The 17481-nt window shown below is 37.0% G+C and overlaps 2 protein-coding genes across 4 annotated transcripts; one reads left to right on the top strand and one right to left on the bottom strand.

Annotated features, from left to right (window-relative positions):
• Positions 1-1483: 1483 nt before the first annotated feature.
• On the top strand, positions 1484-12938 carry LOC108986066 (transcription factor TGA2.3-like). Of its 3 annotated transcripts, none has more exons than XM_018958583.2 (11): positions 1484-2404; positions 3254-3351; positions 4085-4158; positions 4314-4457; positions 4757-4834; positions 4919-4978; positions 5133-5210; positions 5317-5368; positions 9695-9966; positions 11915-12100; positions 12353-12938. In XM_018958583.2, exons 1-11 carry the CDS (start codon positions 2307-2309, stop codon positions 12497-12499), a joined length of 1287 nt encoding a protein of 428 aa, XP_018814128.1. In that variant the 5' UTR covers positions 1484-2306; the 3' UTR covers positions 12500-12938. The 3 variants fall into 3 exon arrangements, with proteins under 3 accessions (XP_018814128.1, XP_018814129.1, XP_018814127.1); XM_018958584.2 differs by having other exon boundaries at positions 1486-2404; positions 4102-4158; positions 11852-12100; XM_018958582.2 differs by having other exon boundaries at positions 1486-2404; positions 11852-12100.
• A 23-nt stretch (positions 12939-12961) lies between these two features.
• Positions 12962-17474, bottom strand: LOC108986065 (sulfoquinovosidase-like). Its single transcript, XM_018958581.2, has 8 exons — positions 16364-17474; positions 16135-16267; positions 15501-15716; positions 15176-15331; positions 14651-14903; positions 14049-14449; positions 13817-13933; positions 12962-13717 (listed from the first exon to the last, which is right to left on the bottom strand). Exons 1-8 carry the CDS (start codon positions 17377-17379, stop codon positions 13382-13384), a joined length of 2628 nt encoding a protein of 875 aa, XP_018814126.1. The 5' UTR covers positions 17380-17474; the 3' UTR covers positions 12962-13381.
• Between the last annotated feature and the right edge of the window lie 7 nt (positions 17475-17481).

Here is a 17481-nt window from a genome sequence, read left to right as displayed (position 1 = left end):
ATCATTTATAAATTATTTATTATTATTATTATTATTAATAATTATTAATTAGTTATTATTATTTATTAATTTATTACTATTATTTACAGATTATTTAACATCATCTCAATATCCAAACGTAACTAAGTATGTTTGGATCTTAAAATCCATCTCAACTCAACTCAATTCAACTCAATTTAACATCTAAACGCATAAATAAAATATTGTTAAAATATTATTTTTTTAACATTATTATTATTTTAAAATTTGAAAAAAGTTAAATTGTTTATTATATTTTGTGTTGAAATTTAAGAAAATTGTTAGAATATTATTTTTATTTTTGAATTTGAAAAAGTTCAATTATTTATTGTATTTTGTGAATAAATGTAAAAAAATTGTAATGATTATATAAGATGAATTGAAAGGTTCTCTTAATCCAAATAACCCTATATGATTTTACAATCTGTTTTATAATAAATATAATTTTATAATTTTTGATATATCATGTTTAATTATATTAGTATATAATTTTTTTTTGGTGATTAAATCAATTTTATACTCTAAAAACCAGTTGGAAGCTCAATTCCTGTCATTGTCGTTGATTTATTTTTCTCTCTTCTAATTTTGTTTTTCAATTCGGTTTTTCCAATTTGAGGAGGAGTTTGAAAATATCGAAGACAACTCCTAGATGTTTCTTTGAAATATCATAAATCCATTCCTAACATTTCGTTGAGTCCTCACCTACCCAAAACAGAGTTGACTTGACTGCCTTGAAATAATTTATACATTATTTGCATCATTCCTTTGTGATGGAAGAGTGAAGTCTTGACAATAATGATAGCATTAAAAGCTATTAAAGGAAGACAAAAATATTTTTGGAGCAGCATTCCCACTCAAGATAGCCACCATAATTGGTAATTGTATTGACAGCCCAAAAATGGGCAGCTTGAAAAAAATGTAGCAAGGATCAGCATAGTGCTAAGATGCTTCAAGTTTTGAGTAGATCCAAACATGGACTGTGTTGTTTTGTGAGGTTACTCAATTTTCACAAGCATAATTGAGTAGATCCAACATTTGGTGGCATTTTGGGCATGCATGCATTTTGTTGTATTAAGGGGGTCTTGTTTGGAATTTAGATAGTTCAATCTAATTTGAAATTGAGTATAATATCTAAATATTCAATTCTCAAATTATTAAATTCATCTCAATTCAAAATCTATTTATATGTAGAAGTTATAATATTTTTCAATTCAACACATTTTTATATGCAGGACTTATAATTTTTTTCAATTTCTCATAAATATATTTAAACTCATCTTAATATTCAAACATATTTAAATTCATATAAAGTAATTTTTTTCTCATTTCAACTTACTATTATTCATAAATAATTCATTTTAACTAATTACATTCGTTGAAAGCCGTGAAAAAGAAAAAAAAATATAAAGGAAAAGTACGTACAAAAACGGGTGGCTTTGAAAATGGGAAAAAGTAACCAGAAAGAAAAGCACGGATGGAGCGGATTGGAATGGTCTGAACGTCACGCTTCTTCGTTGAAGTCTTCCTCTGTCTTTGCCTTTCAAAGAAATCACCTCCCCAGAAAAAAAAATTAATAAAATAGCTCATCATTCAAGGTGGGTCTGTTGGACTTGGGAACGAGAGAGAGAGAGAGAGAGAGCTGAGAGAGAGTATCTGTATAATTGTAGTACAAAATACCGTATTCCACATTATACGATCAGAAGTCAAAGTAATATAGGAGTATTTATCTACATGAGAGACACACTGGTTAGGGTTTTCAGTTCTTCTCTGGCTCCTGTCTCAATTTCAGCTTCCGGGTATTTTGCTTAGAAATTTATAAATCAGGGTCTTTAGCACTGGGTCTTCAGCTATATGTGCTGGGATTCCGTGCGTTCTACTTCAAGTTCGGGATTTTCTACGCAGTTTGTGGTCGTTTTGGAGCTTGAAATTAAAGTTGCTGGTTTCCGGTGAATTTGGTGTTAGAAGGGTTTGTTAAGGTTTAGAGGGTCTTTTTTTGTACTTTTAGTTTAACTATTTTGTATTGGTAAATTTTAAGGTTTATTTATCTTTTCGGTTCGTATGTTGATTGGATTTGTGTTTTAGCTTATAATTGTTAGGTAAACTTGTAAACTTTCTCTAATTGTACGGAATGGGAGGTGATGAAATAGTAGTTTGTGTTAGCTCGAAAAACTACTAGACTTTTGTGATCAGGAGTTTCTGGGTACTTCTGTTTTGTGAAGGGCTTTTAGATTTTGGATTTTGTTTTTTGGGGGATAAGGAGGCGGTGGTGATGATGATGAGGGTGATTCATGGGTAGTAGAACAGTGAAGATTGGTGCAGAAGATGATAGTAGAGTTATGACCGGGATGCCGAGCTTCGTTCCTGCAATACCCAATTCCAATTCCCTGTATATTCCTTCTTTTCCTCTCTTCACCTTTAATTTGGATTTTGCTTTGAAATTTACTTGGCGTAAATTTTCATTGTTTCCCGACGATATTTCAATATATATATATAGTTTCAAAGTAAGTTCTGGGATGGTTCAACAGTTCTGGCATAATACCTGTTATGTGATGGATGTGCTTTTGTAGTGTAAATTCTATTGGTACATAAGGGAAAGTCCTGTATGCTGCGGAAATTTGAATCTTATGCTCCTTCAAGTTGATAGCAAAGTTTGGGAGAGTCGAGACCTTTTGATTTTGATTTTGTTGTTAATTAGGATATGAGCTGAAGAATCCTCCATTAACTGAATGTAATTATGATATTTGGTTTTGTTGAGATTAATTCACCATGTTCAGAAGCTCTTTTCTTGATTTTTCTGGAACTTTCTTGGCAACCAAATATAAATGGTTCATCTTCTTTATATCGTAGGATGCATCTAGGGTCAATGTTTCTTTCTAACAACATAGGAATGCATCTGATTGCATTGTGGTTTTAATGCTTTTAGTCAGAACAATATTGTGGGGAAGGGGTTTGAATATATAGGTTAACAACTGGCATCTCTATTATTTCTCTGGTCTGCAAATACAAGCATTTGAACCGACTCATCCCTTTTAAAGCATTTTATTAGAGCATTCTAATGATCAATCTTCATCCCCCTGTTTATTTGGTGTATATTTTCACATCCAGATTCTTTTCCTTTCTGGTGGATATTATTTTAAGAAAATGCCATTTATTAAAAGGGATTTATAAAAAAGTTGTCCCTATCACTATAATTTCTCAGTATTGCTGACGTTTATGACAATCTTGTGGCTTCCAGTGGAACAGAAGGAAACACCATTCGTTCTTCTCAACTTACAGACTTTGGAACATTTGAGCAGTCCCTTGGATTTCGCATAGAGGATGCTGTTGGCCTAAGTATGTAGCTGAAATCTAGGTCTTATTCTGAAGTAGATTTTAATCTTGTCGCTGCTCTTTTAATTGCAACTTATACAAAGTCTCTTTTGTTCTAGTTATCGAAAATAAGTCTTCTTTTTGTCTGTTTCTCTATCTATTGTTTCTTTAATTTGTACAAGTACATAACTGGCATTGCCTGATGAAGTTTTGAATTGAAGTATTGTCTACAATATGTACTGTCTTTGCTGTGTAGCACAAGGCATTCAAGTATTTCCCTCAAATGTCCATATTGTATGTGCTGAATAAGCATGCAGATATGAGTTGCCTGATAACTTTCCTCATGAACATGCAATTGTCCAATATCCATGTTTGATAATTCTTATGGGCTTACATTGAGGTGTTGTAGGATGGTACATAACTATATGCTCTGCAATTATAAATATACTCTTTATAATTCATTTGTTCCTTTTGGGTATTTCTCGCACATTTTCTAATATTTCTCCTGAAGTATGATCTTCAAAAGCATGTAATAATTCAGGGAGTGAGGGAATTGACATTTCAGAAAATTGAGTGATGGTGTTCTGAGTTGCTAAAAATTGCATTTTGCTTATGAATGCAGTATAATTTCTAGTGTATATTTCAAGAAATGTGTGAAATAACGTGATTTATGCAGTTCGGGATACATATTTTTGTTCTTGTATGTCAAATGTTTCTTTATCCCTTTTGTCCTATTTGATAATATTACATCCTTTAGATCCTGTATATAACCAGATGAAGTCAAGTAGCCAGGCGCTGGGTACAGATATTCAATTTGCCACTTTAAATAAGGTGATCTTTATATTTTCTATACAGTTGCTTCTTCAAGTTCAATAAAAATAATTCCAAAACTATGGTCTCGTGCTCTTCTCTCCTCTCTGATTTGTGGAATTTTGTCACCCACATCATCTGATATAAATCTATTTGCTTCTATTGTGGGGTCTCAGACATTACAACTACAAAAAGAACCACAAGCAAATCTGGTCTCTACATCCGGTGGCCATCGTGAAAATTGGGGAGAGTCCACTATGGCAGAAGCAAGCCCAAGGACTGATACTTCGACAGATGACACAGATGACAAGAATCAAAGGGTATTGGTTATTCATCTTATTCTTCTGTTTAGAGATCAGATCACATATAAATACTTCAGTACTGCTGCTATGTGTAGATGCTAAAAGTAACACGTCCTTCCATTAATGTCCTATGATAAATCTTCGATTACTTATAAAAAAAAAAAATGTCCTATGATAAATCTGTAACAAGAACTATATTTTCTTTTGGAGCTGCCATATGAACGTAACATTGCATTTATAAGAATATTTTCTTTCTCATTGGCAAGCTTTGCTGCTCCTTAGCAGTGGATTTAAGTTTTGGCATTTTCCTCGTGCAGCATGAAATGGGTCAATTGATTGGTGTTGCAGCCTCTGATTCTAGTGACAAATCGAAGGAGAAATCAGGGGATCAAAAGGTAACATGATTCAACTGATATATGCAGATAAGATTATATCAACCTGATTGTATATATATTGTGTATGAAATCAAAATTTTTCAGACCTTGCGCCGGCTTGCTCAAAACCGTGAAGCTGCCAGAAAGAGCCGATTAAGGAAAAAAGTAGGCTCTTTTGTGCCATCAATCCTTTTTTGTTCATGAACATTGTTTTCATTGTCATGTCATTGCCTTCAATGTGTAATTGTTGCATATGCTGGAATGCAACTTGCTCTTTTTTAAGATTAAATTTTCGATGTTTACCTTCTCCGTTTTATAGGCATATGTGCAACAGCTTGAGAGTAGCCGGCTAAAGCTAACCCAACTAGAGCAAGAGCTGCAGCGGGCCCGCCAGCAGGTTTGAATTTGATTCTCTACTGCGTACATGCTACTTTTATCTTTTGCCTTTTCAATCTGAAGGTTTTTGACGTCTTTCTTATGTGTCTATTAACGTTTATTTGCAGGGCATATTCATTTCAAGCTCAGGAGACCAATCCCATTCAATGAGTGGAAATGGTATCTAAACTTCTTTTCCATTTTAATTTGTGTCTGATCACAGATCCTGTTTGCTTTTATATTGCATTGAGTTCCTCAAAATTGTTACCATGTCGTTATATAACAGTACTGATATTATGAGGAAAGTAGATTGCAATCTTAGCTGCACGTGCACAAAACTTTCTATCATTGGTAGTATTTGGCAGACTACAAGAGACGAACTCAAGCCTGAATTGCAGCTTTATTTCCATAATAATTGCTCGAACAGGAGGCTGGCTTCCCCAGTTGAAATCAGTTTGACATGTAGGTTTATTTATCCTAGGTTTGGCCTAATTGGGTGATGTAGCATAGCATCATCGGATAACACTCTAAAGCCCCAAAGTTGGCAAGCTTATTCTATCCTTGGCCAAACCACATTGACTGCTGTGATTCTCCAAACGTCTCTCTTGATTTCCATCTGTTCTACTTCCATGACCTTTAGGTCTTGTTCCACTGTGGTCTCTGTCAAAAAGCTCTCTTTCTAGAAATGAATTTAGTTTAGTGGCTTTAAAAAAAGTAAAATAAAAATACTTAAGAAAAGAGAAATCATAGTTAATCAAAATAATTCTACAAAAAGAGAAATCATAGCTGTTAAAGGCTCTTTAATCAGTATCATGAAGCCTTGATTTGTCTTTCTAGTCATTTATGTTTATTGCATCCTGGACAAACTTTCCATTTGTTTTGTATGGGTCAGATTTTGTGAGCGAGAATACTTCAAAAAGTTGCAGTGAAATATATACACTTTTTCTCCACATGCAGTGCCTTTTCTTATTGTGTTTTGGTCTTCTGACCCAAATTTATAATGTTCTTGATGCTATATACATTCCAAATCTTAAATTTATCTCTGTTCTCTAATGGTGGTGTTTCTTGCTTATTCTTCTTTTTATGAAGTCAAGTATTTTTGAACCTTTTTTTTATTATCCATTCCTTGTTTTATTGTGGACTTTGATACAGCGTGTTTTTTTTGGTTTGTGGCTGAAGTTAGCACTTATATGCATAACATCATGTACAAGAGATGGATGCAGCACCCTATATCAATTCAGGATTCCCTTGGAATTGGATAGATCCAAATACATGCATATGATGGTTACCATGTTTTAATAGTAATCATCATGTTACACATAATAGGTTCAAGTCATTATGTAAAACTTACTTTAAGTTATGAGTTCTGTTGTACCCAACTTGAACCAGCCCACTTGCAAACCGTTATTGCATAATCCCAATAAGGAGTTATGCATTGTGAGCTAGTCGCTTTATAATATAACTTCAAGATTGTGCCTCAATGCATCTATCCTCCATATTTATTTGCTCTTACTGGGGTGCATATGTGCTCCTGGCTTGAGTGCTTCTTTTGGAATTAGGTTGTTAATTCTTTTTTTGCATTGGCAGAATGCATAGGCAACGCTCTTGTATATGTCTCGGATACTTGGGCTTTTGTCTATTTTTTTTTTTGAAGTAATCAAAGATATATTAATAAGATAGGCGAAACCCAAGTACACAAGATGGTATACAAGAGATAAGACCTATCTAGGTCGAAGTTAGGGAAACTAGAAAGTCATGAAAATTCAGGCCATTAAAATCTAAAGCAATGGCCCATAGAAATAAAGTACGGAAAAATAGCGTTCTAAGTTCCTCCGGAGACCATTCTTTATTTTCGAAAGTCTGATCATTGCGCTCTTGCCATATACACCACATAATACAGATCGGAATCATATTCCACACTGCCTTGATTTGTTGAACTCCTCTCGGAAGTAACCAGCTGGCCAATAGGTCTACCACCGTTGCAGGCATAACAAAGGCTAACTCTATCCGGCTAAAGACTTCAACCCACAAGGCTCTAGTAGTCTCGCAATGTAGCAAAAGGTGTTCCACTGTCTCGCCAGATCTCTTGCACATGTAACACTAGTCTAGTATAACTAATCGGCGCTTCCTTAGATTGTTGGTAGTCAGAATATTCCTCAATGCTGCTGTCCAAGTAAAGAAGATTGCTTTCGGAGGCGCCTTATTCCTCCAGATTTTCCTCCATGAGAATGGGGTGTTGGCAACTTGGGAAATGGACTTATAAAAGGATCGAATTGAGAAAGTGCCCTTACCTGCGGGAGTCTACCATAGCCTATCGACTTGCTGTCTATTCGGCTTCACAGAATAAAGAAGGCTGAAAAAAGCCTCAAAGATGTCCCCTTCCCAGTCTTGCGCCGCTCTACTAAATGTGACATTCCACTGCACTTGGTCCCCTGTTCGAAGCATAAGGTCTTCTATTGAAGCTTCTTGGTTGCATGCCAACTGAAAAATAGCTGAAAATGTATCTTTAGGGCCTCATTCCCACGCCATATGTCTCTCTAAAACTTAATACGAGAACTCCTCCACAACACCAATTTAGAGTGGCTACTAAAATCTCCCTACCCCTTCCTAATGTGTTTCCAAACTCTCACACCTCTAGCCCCGTTCACCTCCTCAGTACACCAGCCCCCTCCACATGCTTCCATATTTACAGTCAATCACCAGCTTCCATAAGGCTTCTGCCTCGTTATTATACCTCCATAACTATTTCCCAAGCAGGGCCCAATTGAAAGTTCTCATATTTTTTATACCCAAACCATCACACGAGAGTGGTGTATACACATTCTCTCAGCTGACCAGGTGAAATTTGAATTCATTCCCTATCCCATCCCATAGGAAATCACTGTACAGTTTATCAATCCGAGCCGCTACCCTGGTAGACAACTGAAATAAAGATAGGAAATATGTAGATAAGTTAGAAATGGTACTCTTGATAAGTGTCAAACGACCACCTTTCGACAGATACAATCTTTTCCACCCTGCCAATTTCCTTCCTATCTTCTCTATGACTGAATCCCATATGGATGAGGCCCTTGCTGCAGCCCCCAACGGCAATCCCAGATAGGTAATAGGAAGAGAGGCTACCTTGCACCCAAGAATATTAGCTAGTTGCCTAGTATTACTCATGTTCTCCACTGGCACTAACTCTGACTTGTCAAAATTCACTTTCAAGCCTGACGCTGCTTCAAAGCATAGTAACAAAGCCTTCAATGCCCTCAACTGGTTTCGATCTGCCTCACAGAATATGAGTGTATCATCTGCAAAAAGTAAATGAGACAGTAATAATACCCCTATTGGGATCACCAATCGGAAATCCAGTCACAAACCCATGCGTAATCGTCGCCGATGTCATCCTACTCAAAGCCTCCATAATGATAATAAAGAGAAGTGGAGACAAATGATCTCCTTGCCTTAGACCTCAAGAGCTACTGAAGAAGTCGGTAAAACAACCATTAATCAATATTGAGAATTTGGTTGTAGAAATGCACCAACTAATCCACTTACGCCACCTAGGCCCAAAACCACATCTCCCTAACAAATACAAGAGGAAGTTCCAATTGATATGGTCGTATGCCTTTTCCATATCTAACTTGCAAATAATACCTGTGGAGCTAGCCTTTAATCTGCTATTCTAGCCCTCATTCGCTATAAGGACTGAATCCAAAATTTGTCGCCCCCTAACAAATGTATTTCGTGGTTTCGAAATGATCTTGTCCAGAACCGCCCCCAGTCTGTTAGCAAGAACCTTGGATATAATTTTATACACCCAATTCACAAGGCTAATGGGTCTAAAATCCTTAACCTCCACCACTCCAGTCTTCTTTGGAATCAACGCGATAAAAGTAGCATTTAAGCTTTTCTCAAACTTTCCAACCAAGGATACTTCCTGAAACACATTCAAAATGTCCACTTTCACCACCTCTCAGCAAGATTGGAAGAAACCCATCGAGAAACCATCTAGGCCTGGAGCTTTATCTTTACTCATGCGTCTGACTACATCATACACTTCCTCCTCCTCCATAAAGCCTGGAGCTTTTGTGGGCTTTTGTCTATTTCATGATCAATAAAATTTTTGTTTATCGATACAAAAAAAATCTCTATTTGCATTGGCTGTTATGGGTTATATAAGTTAGCTACATCTTCTGACAGACTTCTGTGGTGCTGTTTTGGATCACTAAGAGTTGTGAAAGTAGTCAGTTTGAGGTTGGGTCTGAACATTTAATGATTCTTGGGTTGGTGGTTGTTAAATGGTTAGTCTTGTGTAAGCCTCATTGTGAAATTTCTTTGGATGATCGTGGAATTTGAATGTCATTATTAGCATGACAGATGGCATATAAATCTATTCATGGTTCATTCTTCCCTGTATGTTTGCTTGTTTTGTTGATGCTAGTAGTGCTAAGTTTGCTTTTCTGTGAAGTATATTTTTAATGGTAAAATATTTTCCATGTTGATTACATTGGCATATAGGCGCCTTGGCATTTGATGTAGAGTATGCACGGTGGCTAGAAGAGCAGAACAAGCAGATAAATGAGCTGAGGGCCGCAGTCAATTCACATGCAGCCGATGCTGAGCTTCGCACCATTGTTGACAATGTTATCGCACACTTTGATGACATTTTTAGGCTGAAAGGCATTGCAGCCAAAGCTGATGTTTTCCACATATTGTCAGGAATGTGGAAGACACCAGCGGAACGGTGTTTTATGTGGATTGGTGGCTTCCGTTCATCTGAACTACTTAAGGTCAGTTTCTTTTTCATGCTCTCTTTGTAAAATAAGGATGCGATACAAATCCATTTCACAAAGTTTTCATCATAACCTGGTAAGAAGTGAGGCATTCTTGTCTGTGTACTAAGTTGGTGATCTGTCTTGGGATTTTCATGCATGCCTTAATCAATTTGGATATATCGATAATAGATGAACATCCGATCCCTCGCCCTTCACTTGCGTTGCATGAGGACAACACTACTGTAGATGAAGACCCTTCATTAAAGATTTCACACGGCGAAAATGATAAAGAGCCAATGCCATCTTTCCAAGCCAAGAGAAATATACAAGATAATTGGGCACCATAAACTTTCAAATAAAATTATGTAGCTTGTTGTCAACTTCAATTGTTTATTAGCAAGTGCTACCTATATGAAAAAAAATATTAACAAGTGCTAATATTTATTTATTTTTTATAAGTAATAAATTTTTTTATTAAAAAATATAAAAGGCATTTCCAAGTACACATGACGTATACATACAAGAAGAACACCTATTAGAAATAGAAAAGGATACAAGGAAATAATGAAAACTTTGCCCATTAAAATCTATTAGTGGCTGCCCAAAGTAACAAAGTATTGAAGAGGAAAGTTTTAAGCTCTTCCGTTGTTCGTTCACGATCCTCAAAATTTCTATCTTTCTTTCCCCACCAAATGCATCACACTAGGCGGATAGGGACTATCTTGCACATTGTTGCAATTTGTGAGCTGCCATATAACCCTCTCTGAACAAGTGATAATGTTAAAATTAGATCTTTTGTCCATGTATATTAACAACTTAAAGCATATGATAATCATGTGTTTCACATATATTCATTAAAAAATGTTTCCGCAAGTATGGAGAGTGATTGAAAGAAGGTTGATCTGACATGAACTAGGCTAACTGGACATGAGCCAGAATGGAATGAACTTGAGTTATTTGGTTTGGGTTAAAGTTGACTCATTCATACTCAGAACCTAAAAGCCTGACACATAACCGAATGACCTGACACAAATTGTCACCCTAGTGTACTTAATTTGTTATTTGGATACCATAGATGACTTCCCAGCTTGAGATTCTTTTCTAGGTAAATAACACATCTATATAGGATCAAACTGATATCTCACCATCCATCTTTTATTTATGAGGCAAGAGATGCCACTTGTTGCAATTTTTTATTTATTTTCAGCTTGAGTATATCTTTCTTTTTCCTTTTTTTTTTTATAACTGAAGTTTTAGAAGTCCAGAACTTGAACTCCAAAATTGTGGGAAAATATGGAATAAAAAATCATGAGTTTGTGTGGAAATATTAGGGCATTGAGATCTGCTACTTACAGGCCAGCGTGCGAACACATCGCTTACTGAAACCACTTCAATAAAAAAAAAAGATAAAAAAATGTTTTTTATGCTAGCTAACATAGCAGGATGCCACATTCGTTGTGTGTTTGAACTTTGGTACAACATTAAGAAAGCTTGCAAATAGAATTTTTCATGAGCAGATATATGTGAAGCTGTGATTATACTGCTGTTATGTCTTTACTGTTGCCAAATAAAATAAATGGAAAAATGAAAAAAATTATATGCATGGTGACATGCAAACCCAATAATGGAACTTTTGATTTTTAAAATTCTAGCCATATAAATTCCAACATGAGTCTCCGTTTCAAAATGCCTTTTAGTGAGGACGTGTTGTTGATATCGTGGCAGAAAAAAATGCATTTACATAGGTCATTCTGTTTTAAATATGTGAAGAAAAAATATTAAGATCTTCAATACTGCTTTACCATGTTCTCAGAATTTCCTTTTTATTTACTTGTTAAATCATTTTATAATCTTTTAAACTGAATTGCTAATTTAAAAAACTGAATTGCTAATGATTCAGCTTCTTGTCAATCAATTGGAGCCTTTAACTGAGCAACAATTGGTGGGCATCTACAACTTGCAGCAATCATCCCAGCAGGCTGAAGATGCTCTATCACAGGGCATGGAGGCGTTGCAGCAATCTCTGGCTGAGACATTGGCCAATGGCTCACCTAGCCCATCAGGATCATCTGGGAATGTGGCAAACTATATGGGTCAAATGGCCATGGCCATGGGAAAGCTTGGAACACTTGAGGGGTTTCTTCGCCAGGTAAATTTCTTTATTATGGATTTCACGTTTTTTTCCTCTCTAGTTCCTATACTCATCGCTAGGAAGGACAGAAGATGAAGTGAAAGTAATCTTGAAACGGGCTGGATTTGAAGTGGCTTCTTCAGTATTTTTTTTTTGCTTTAGAACTTGTTAAAAATAGTTCACATTTACATGTAAGATGCATTGACCACTAATAATAATAATCTCTTTGTATGACACTTTTTTTTCTTCCCCTTTTCTCGAAATTACCAGGCTGATAATCTGCGTCAACAAACACTCCAACAAATGCACCGTATATTAACGACCAGGCAATCAGCCCGTGCACTTCTTGCCATAAATGACTATTTCTCTCGTCTTCGAGCCCTCAGTTCTCTCTGGCTTGCCCGGCCACGGGAATGACTAGCTAAATCCCCTAAATGAAGTTATTCTGAAGATTGATCTCCCTGGCCCCCTATCATACCAAGTCAGCACTAAGCTTTGAGTTTGTAAAGGATCAGCCACATGATTCACCATCAAGTCAACTGCTGCGGTTCTTTATCTTAGAATCCTTTTGGGACCTGGCTGTTGTGCAGTATCGTCACACTTGTTGATATAGTCTTATCTCTAGTTCTAGTGTCACATATGTTCACCTAGGTCTTTTATCCTCATTTCTTATGTTTAAAACTATAGTGCCAATAATCTTATTGTGTTAGATTTTAGGGTTGTATTTGTAATGTAGGTTACTACTCTCAATTTGTATACCAGAACCGATTATATAATGGTGCAAGAGTTCCTTCTTGGGTGTATGGAATCTATGGATATTTTTTCTTTTAACATGTAAAATATGTTTTTGCTCACAGTTACTTTGGGTTAAGGCAGGTTGTCTCTGGAGTTTGGTTTCGTTGGTAAGTGCCACTTTTGAATCCTCGAATACTTCCTGTTTTAGGGGGAAATTTGGCAATTCCGCCCACTTGCTTTTTTGCTCCAACAGCTGAAATACAATCGGGGCAGTTCCTGAAAAAAGTTGTATTGCTGTCTATATAGGAAGAGCCTCCAGAATGAAGGTATGAACTTGAAAGAATGCAAGTCATTTGCTTATACTAGTTCCAGTTTCACTCATGCTAACTTAATATTAATTAAATTGGAACTGAGATGTACTTTATCCTCGAGCAAAAACTGTAGCATTCAGCCTGTTATCTGTAGGTATGATATAGGTTATTTGTGGATGAATTGAGAGTGTCCAAAACTGGATAAACAGCCAATGATGAATAATTAGTGTCGCCCTCGTTGAGGACTGCTATGCTACAGAATGTTGAAATCTCTCAGATTTTTTACGAAGGTTTCTCCGATGGTGGAGCCAGTCTTTACAAATACTGCAGGGTAACCAATTGGAGCTTCTACCCAAGCTTCACAACCTTGCCCTCTATATAGTTTCCCCGTCCATATATGTTGCCAATCACAACTTTCCCCCACAGGAAAATAGACCTTTACATTCTTCTTGCCTTTGTCTAGGACAGGCGCCACTAGGATCTCAGTGCCAACCAAGAATTGCTGGTAGCTCAAGCTATGCACATGTTCATCTTCTGGGTAGTGGAGAAATAGGTGGCGGCAAACTGGAAGGCCCTTTTGAGCAGCTTCCTGATTTCCAGAAAATACCCAGGGAGGGGTAGGGAACCTTAACTTAATTATCTCACCATATTTGAACAGAGAATAGAATCTATAGAGTTCTGGGAATACCTTTACAAGTTGGATTCTGTAAAACTTCCATGCTCTATACACCTCAGCAAAGCGAGCAAATTGAGATAAAGTTTGGTGGTTTGAGTAAAATTGGCTGTTGCAGGATGGCTTGTTCCCCTGCTCAGAAAGACACAAATATCAGCTATTCATGAAATTATACCACTAATGGTCTCCATGTGAATAAATCAAAGTTGTATATGTTATGTATTCATTCGGCAGGTTTTTAACTTACTTCATGGGTCCGGAAGACGGTGGTGAAAGCATTTAGCTCCATCCAACGCAAGAGCAACTCTTCACTTCTTCTGTACTTAATAAAAGGCAAGTTTACTGCACAGTAGCCCCCAATATCACTGTGGTTAAAAGCATATCCTGAAAGTCCACTGCTGAGTAGGCCAGTAACCGCACTCTTTATCCCATCATTAGCCTGCCAACTTACCATTTGGTCTCCTTCCCAAAATAGCATCCCCCATTTGGGACTATTTCTGAACCCAGCTCTCATGAAGAAAACTAGCGCCTCTTGTGGGTCTTCTTTCACCTTACCCACACAGTTGCTTTTCCATTCTTCCACAAACTCTCTGTTTATTTGGGCCCATAGCTCAGGGTACCTATTATGTGCAGAAATTGGATCTTCACCTGAAATGGTGAGACTGATAATTGTCAGTATATTTGAATTCATGAGGAATGATCTGCGTTGGACCTTCTTGCTACTTGGCATTATTGTTCGTTCAGATTTTGATAAGTGAAGAATAGGTGGGTATTCATGCAAAGAGGATATATACTTCATTCATTTGTTATGTCACTGGAGTTTATAAAATACAAGTTCAGATGTAAAACCTGAATAGAGGGTGGCATCCACAGGCAGGCCTTCACCAAAATCAGCCATCCATCCTCTAACTCCATCATCCACCATTTCTTGTAAAATCTGTTTGAACCAACCAGCGGTCTTTGGGTGCGTCAAATCCAACATTCCAACATCAAAAGCTGTATTTGGAACCATGTATGGTTGTCCATGCTTATCTTTGACTAAGATGTCCAAACTCTTTGCCTCCTCAAAATGGTTTCTCCTTTTGTTTGGTTTCTCATGAGTCTGTCAAAGCAAGTGAAAGCTGATAATAAATGACACAACCCCTTTAATCTATCACTAATTGCAGCACAGCAATTTTCCCAGACAAGACTAATGCCATCATTTCACTCACAAGAGAAAAAATGTGACTAATTATATAAAAAATTTATAAATCACTTTGGCCTTTTCCTCATGTAATGACACCACGCTTCTTTCAGCAATGCAGTGCTCCGTGATTGATTGCAGGAATTTATACTAAAAATTATTATGAATAACAGAAGGGAGAAGGTCTTTACTGGAGCTAGACAAGGATTGCAGTATGTCAGCACTTTGATATGCCGAGCACTGAGATCTTGAACCAGTTGCTGCCATCCATAATACCTTTTTGTATCCACTTCCCAATTCCACCACAGTTGCGATCCAATCAATGTCTCCCTCTGCCCTACCCAATCCTATGTGACAGATCACTACACGTTATAAATGGATGCATGTAACTGTATTTACAATCTGCTTAAAATACTGAAAAAATTCTCAGGTGAAAGCCTAGTTTTGATGTTTTAGAAGTTCTGAATCATTACTGACGTGGGTATTTCCATTGTTGCATGAAGAGATGTGCATTACCTGAAGCCAAAAAGCTGAAATGGGAACATTGTAGGTCTTCAGCTTATTCCAAATATGGCGAACGGTTTCTGTGCCACCTTGCATTCCAACCACCGCACCAGATATTATCCACTCAGGAAGCTCAGGAGGCCTCCCAATGGTTTCTGTAAAATGTTCAATGAGCTCAGAAGGTGAGTTCCCGTGCAAAATCCGTCCTTGAACTGAAGACCCGTGCATCTGCAAGCTCCACCAGACAGAAAATGGGAAACTGCAGGTTTAAAATCTTGATTCATGCATTAAACAACACGATTGCGACTTTTTTCCTTTTCAACTCTTTCCTTGCAGGTAAATTACCATTTGTCGTGTGTGCCGATCCCATCTTTTTATTCGTACTTGTATTATTTAACAGAACAAAATCATAAAAAATTCATCCTTGATTTGGCAGTGAACCAATGCATTAGTCAAAAATAATTTTTAGTATGACATCGTAAGCATGCATCTTCCCTCACTAAAAAGCATTGTTTCGTCCAATTAATTATCTTAAGCTACTTTATTACGTACCAATTACAAAGAAATACCGAATTACTTTTGTCTCAAAACACATTTACAGAAGTTGTCTTTGTGGCTCTAAGATCCACTAGATAATAGAAAGTACCTGAATCTGAACTCTGTCATTCATTGTTAGATCGAAAACGGAATAATCATATCCTTCGAGATAGAGAGATCGCATCTTTGATGTCATATAGAATGGAGAAGGAGCATAAGTTGTACTCCAATCACCCCCAGCCCTGCAACAAGGAAAAACTGTTTCAATTCCATATATACCATACAAGTCATTATTTATAAAAATAGAGGTGGTGGAAGAGTTATTCTTTTTCATCTACCTATAGCTAACCAAGTTAGCTGCAAAAGTAATAGGTTGATCCCCTCTTCCGATGCCTTGTTCTTGAACAAAAATAGGTACCCTTTTGCCTTTGAAATCCAGATGTGAGAACTGCTCCCCAAAACCGTAGAATCTCTCATTTGCTTCACTTGAATAGGTCAAACATACCCTGTTGAATTGCGTGGATTCTTCAACTCTCTTGTCTTGTATTTCCTTCTCTGCTGAGGAAACTGTGACGTACCCTCTCGGCCTTGAAGTGTACCAACAGAAACCAAGCCTCCGTTTCTTTATCCGTCCTAGCCTCCGCCTAAAACCCCGGTATCTTCCTGAAGCTGTTGAAGAGGCTTTTTGGCGTAGCTTAAAGTTTGGTTGCCCAAGCATCACTTGGAAACCAACCTGATTGTTGTTTTTCTGATCGAATAGTAACCAATACCTTGCACGAGTAGAAGGATCCTTTGTCTCAAATTGTATTTCTGCACGAATTCCGTCTTTTTGAAACTGCCTTTTCTTTTTCTTCATGCTGAAAACCCAACCAGTTATTAGCAAAATGGGGAATTGGGTACCATTCATATATTTTTTCTGCTCAAGCCCCGGATGCCCAGATGGAGAATCTTGGCATTTAGGCTCTAAAGAAGGATCAAACTGATCAATCAATCTTATTTCCTCTATGGTTTGGTGGTTACAAACCAAATGAACATCTCCATCTTTGACAGCAAAGGAACCCCTGCTTTCCTCCACCTCTGTTTCAACCAAAGCTGCAGACACAAAGGCTTGGCCGGGCATGGTAGACCATATGGGCCTAGAAGGACATGAGTGATGAGAAATGGAGAGAAGACCACCATCTTTGGAGCTCCATAGAAGCTGGAAGTCCTTCCCAATTGAGAATATCTGGTGTGAAGGCACTTTTTGGGAATTGAAAGATAGAGTTCCTTGAATGGAAGGTAGGACTGTTGGGCTTGACGGAAATGGGTTATTAAAATGTTTGTGGTGCTTTTTGGTGATTTTGAGGGCTGCCATGTTCGTATTAATGAGAAAGATGGTCCATGCAAATCCTGTTTATAGATTTTCAATCTAAAAAATTTAGGTTTGAAATATTTCCTTGAATCTGTTGAAAAGTCC

Source organism: Juglans regia, chromosome 4 (genome assembly GCF_001411555.2).
Source record: "Juglans regia cultivar Chandler chromosome 4, Walnut 2.0, whole genome shotgun sequence".
Taxonomy (NCBI): domain Eukaryota; kingdom Viridiplantae; phylum Streptophyta; class Magnoliopsida; order Fagales; family Juglandaceae; genus Juglans; species Juglans regia.
The sequence above is the reverse complement of the archived record's forward strand: the minus strand, read 5'-3'. Positions and strand labels throughout refer to the sequence as shown.

Excerpts from the sequence above, each read along its gene's own strand:
- LOC108986065 (XM_018958581.2), bottom strand. The coding sequence starts at position 17,379 with ATGGCAGCCCTCAAAATCACCAAAAAGCACCACAAACATTTTAATAAC. Across the intron at positions 15,332-15,500 it reads TTTCAGCTTTTTGGCTTCAG|GATTGGGTAGGGCAGAGGGA; the intron begins GTAATGCACATC and ends TCTGTCACATAG. Across the intron at positions 14,904-15,175 it reads GCAATCCTTGTCTAGCTCCA|ACTCATGAGAAACCAAACAA; the intron begins GTAAAGACCTTC and ends TTGCTTTGACAG.
- LOC108986066 (XM_018958582.2), top strand. The coding sequence starts at position 2,307 with ATGGGTAGTAGAACAGTGAAGATTGGTGCAGAAGATGATAGTAGAGTT. Across the intron at positions 5,369-9,694 it reads CCATTCAATGAGTGGAAATG|GCGCCTTGGCATTTGATGTA; the intron begins GTATCTAAACTT and ends ATTGGCATATAG. Across the intron at positions 9,967-11,851 it reads GTTCATCTGAACTACTTAAG|CTTCTTGTCAATCAATTGGA; the intron begins GTCAGTTTCTTT and ends CTAATGATTCAG.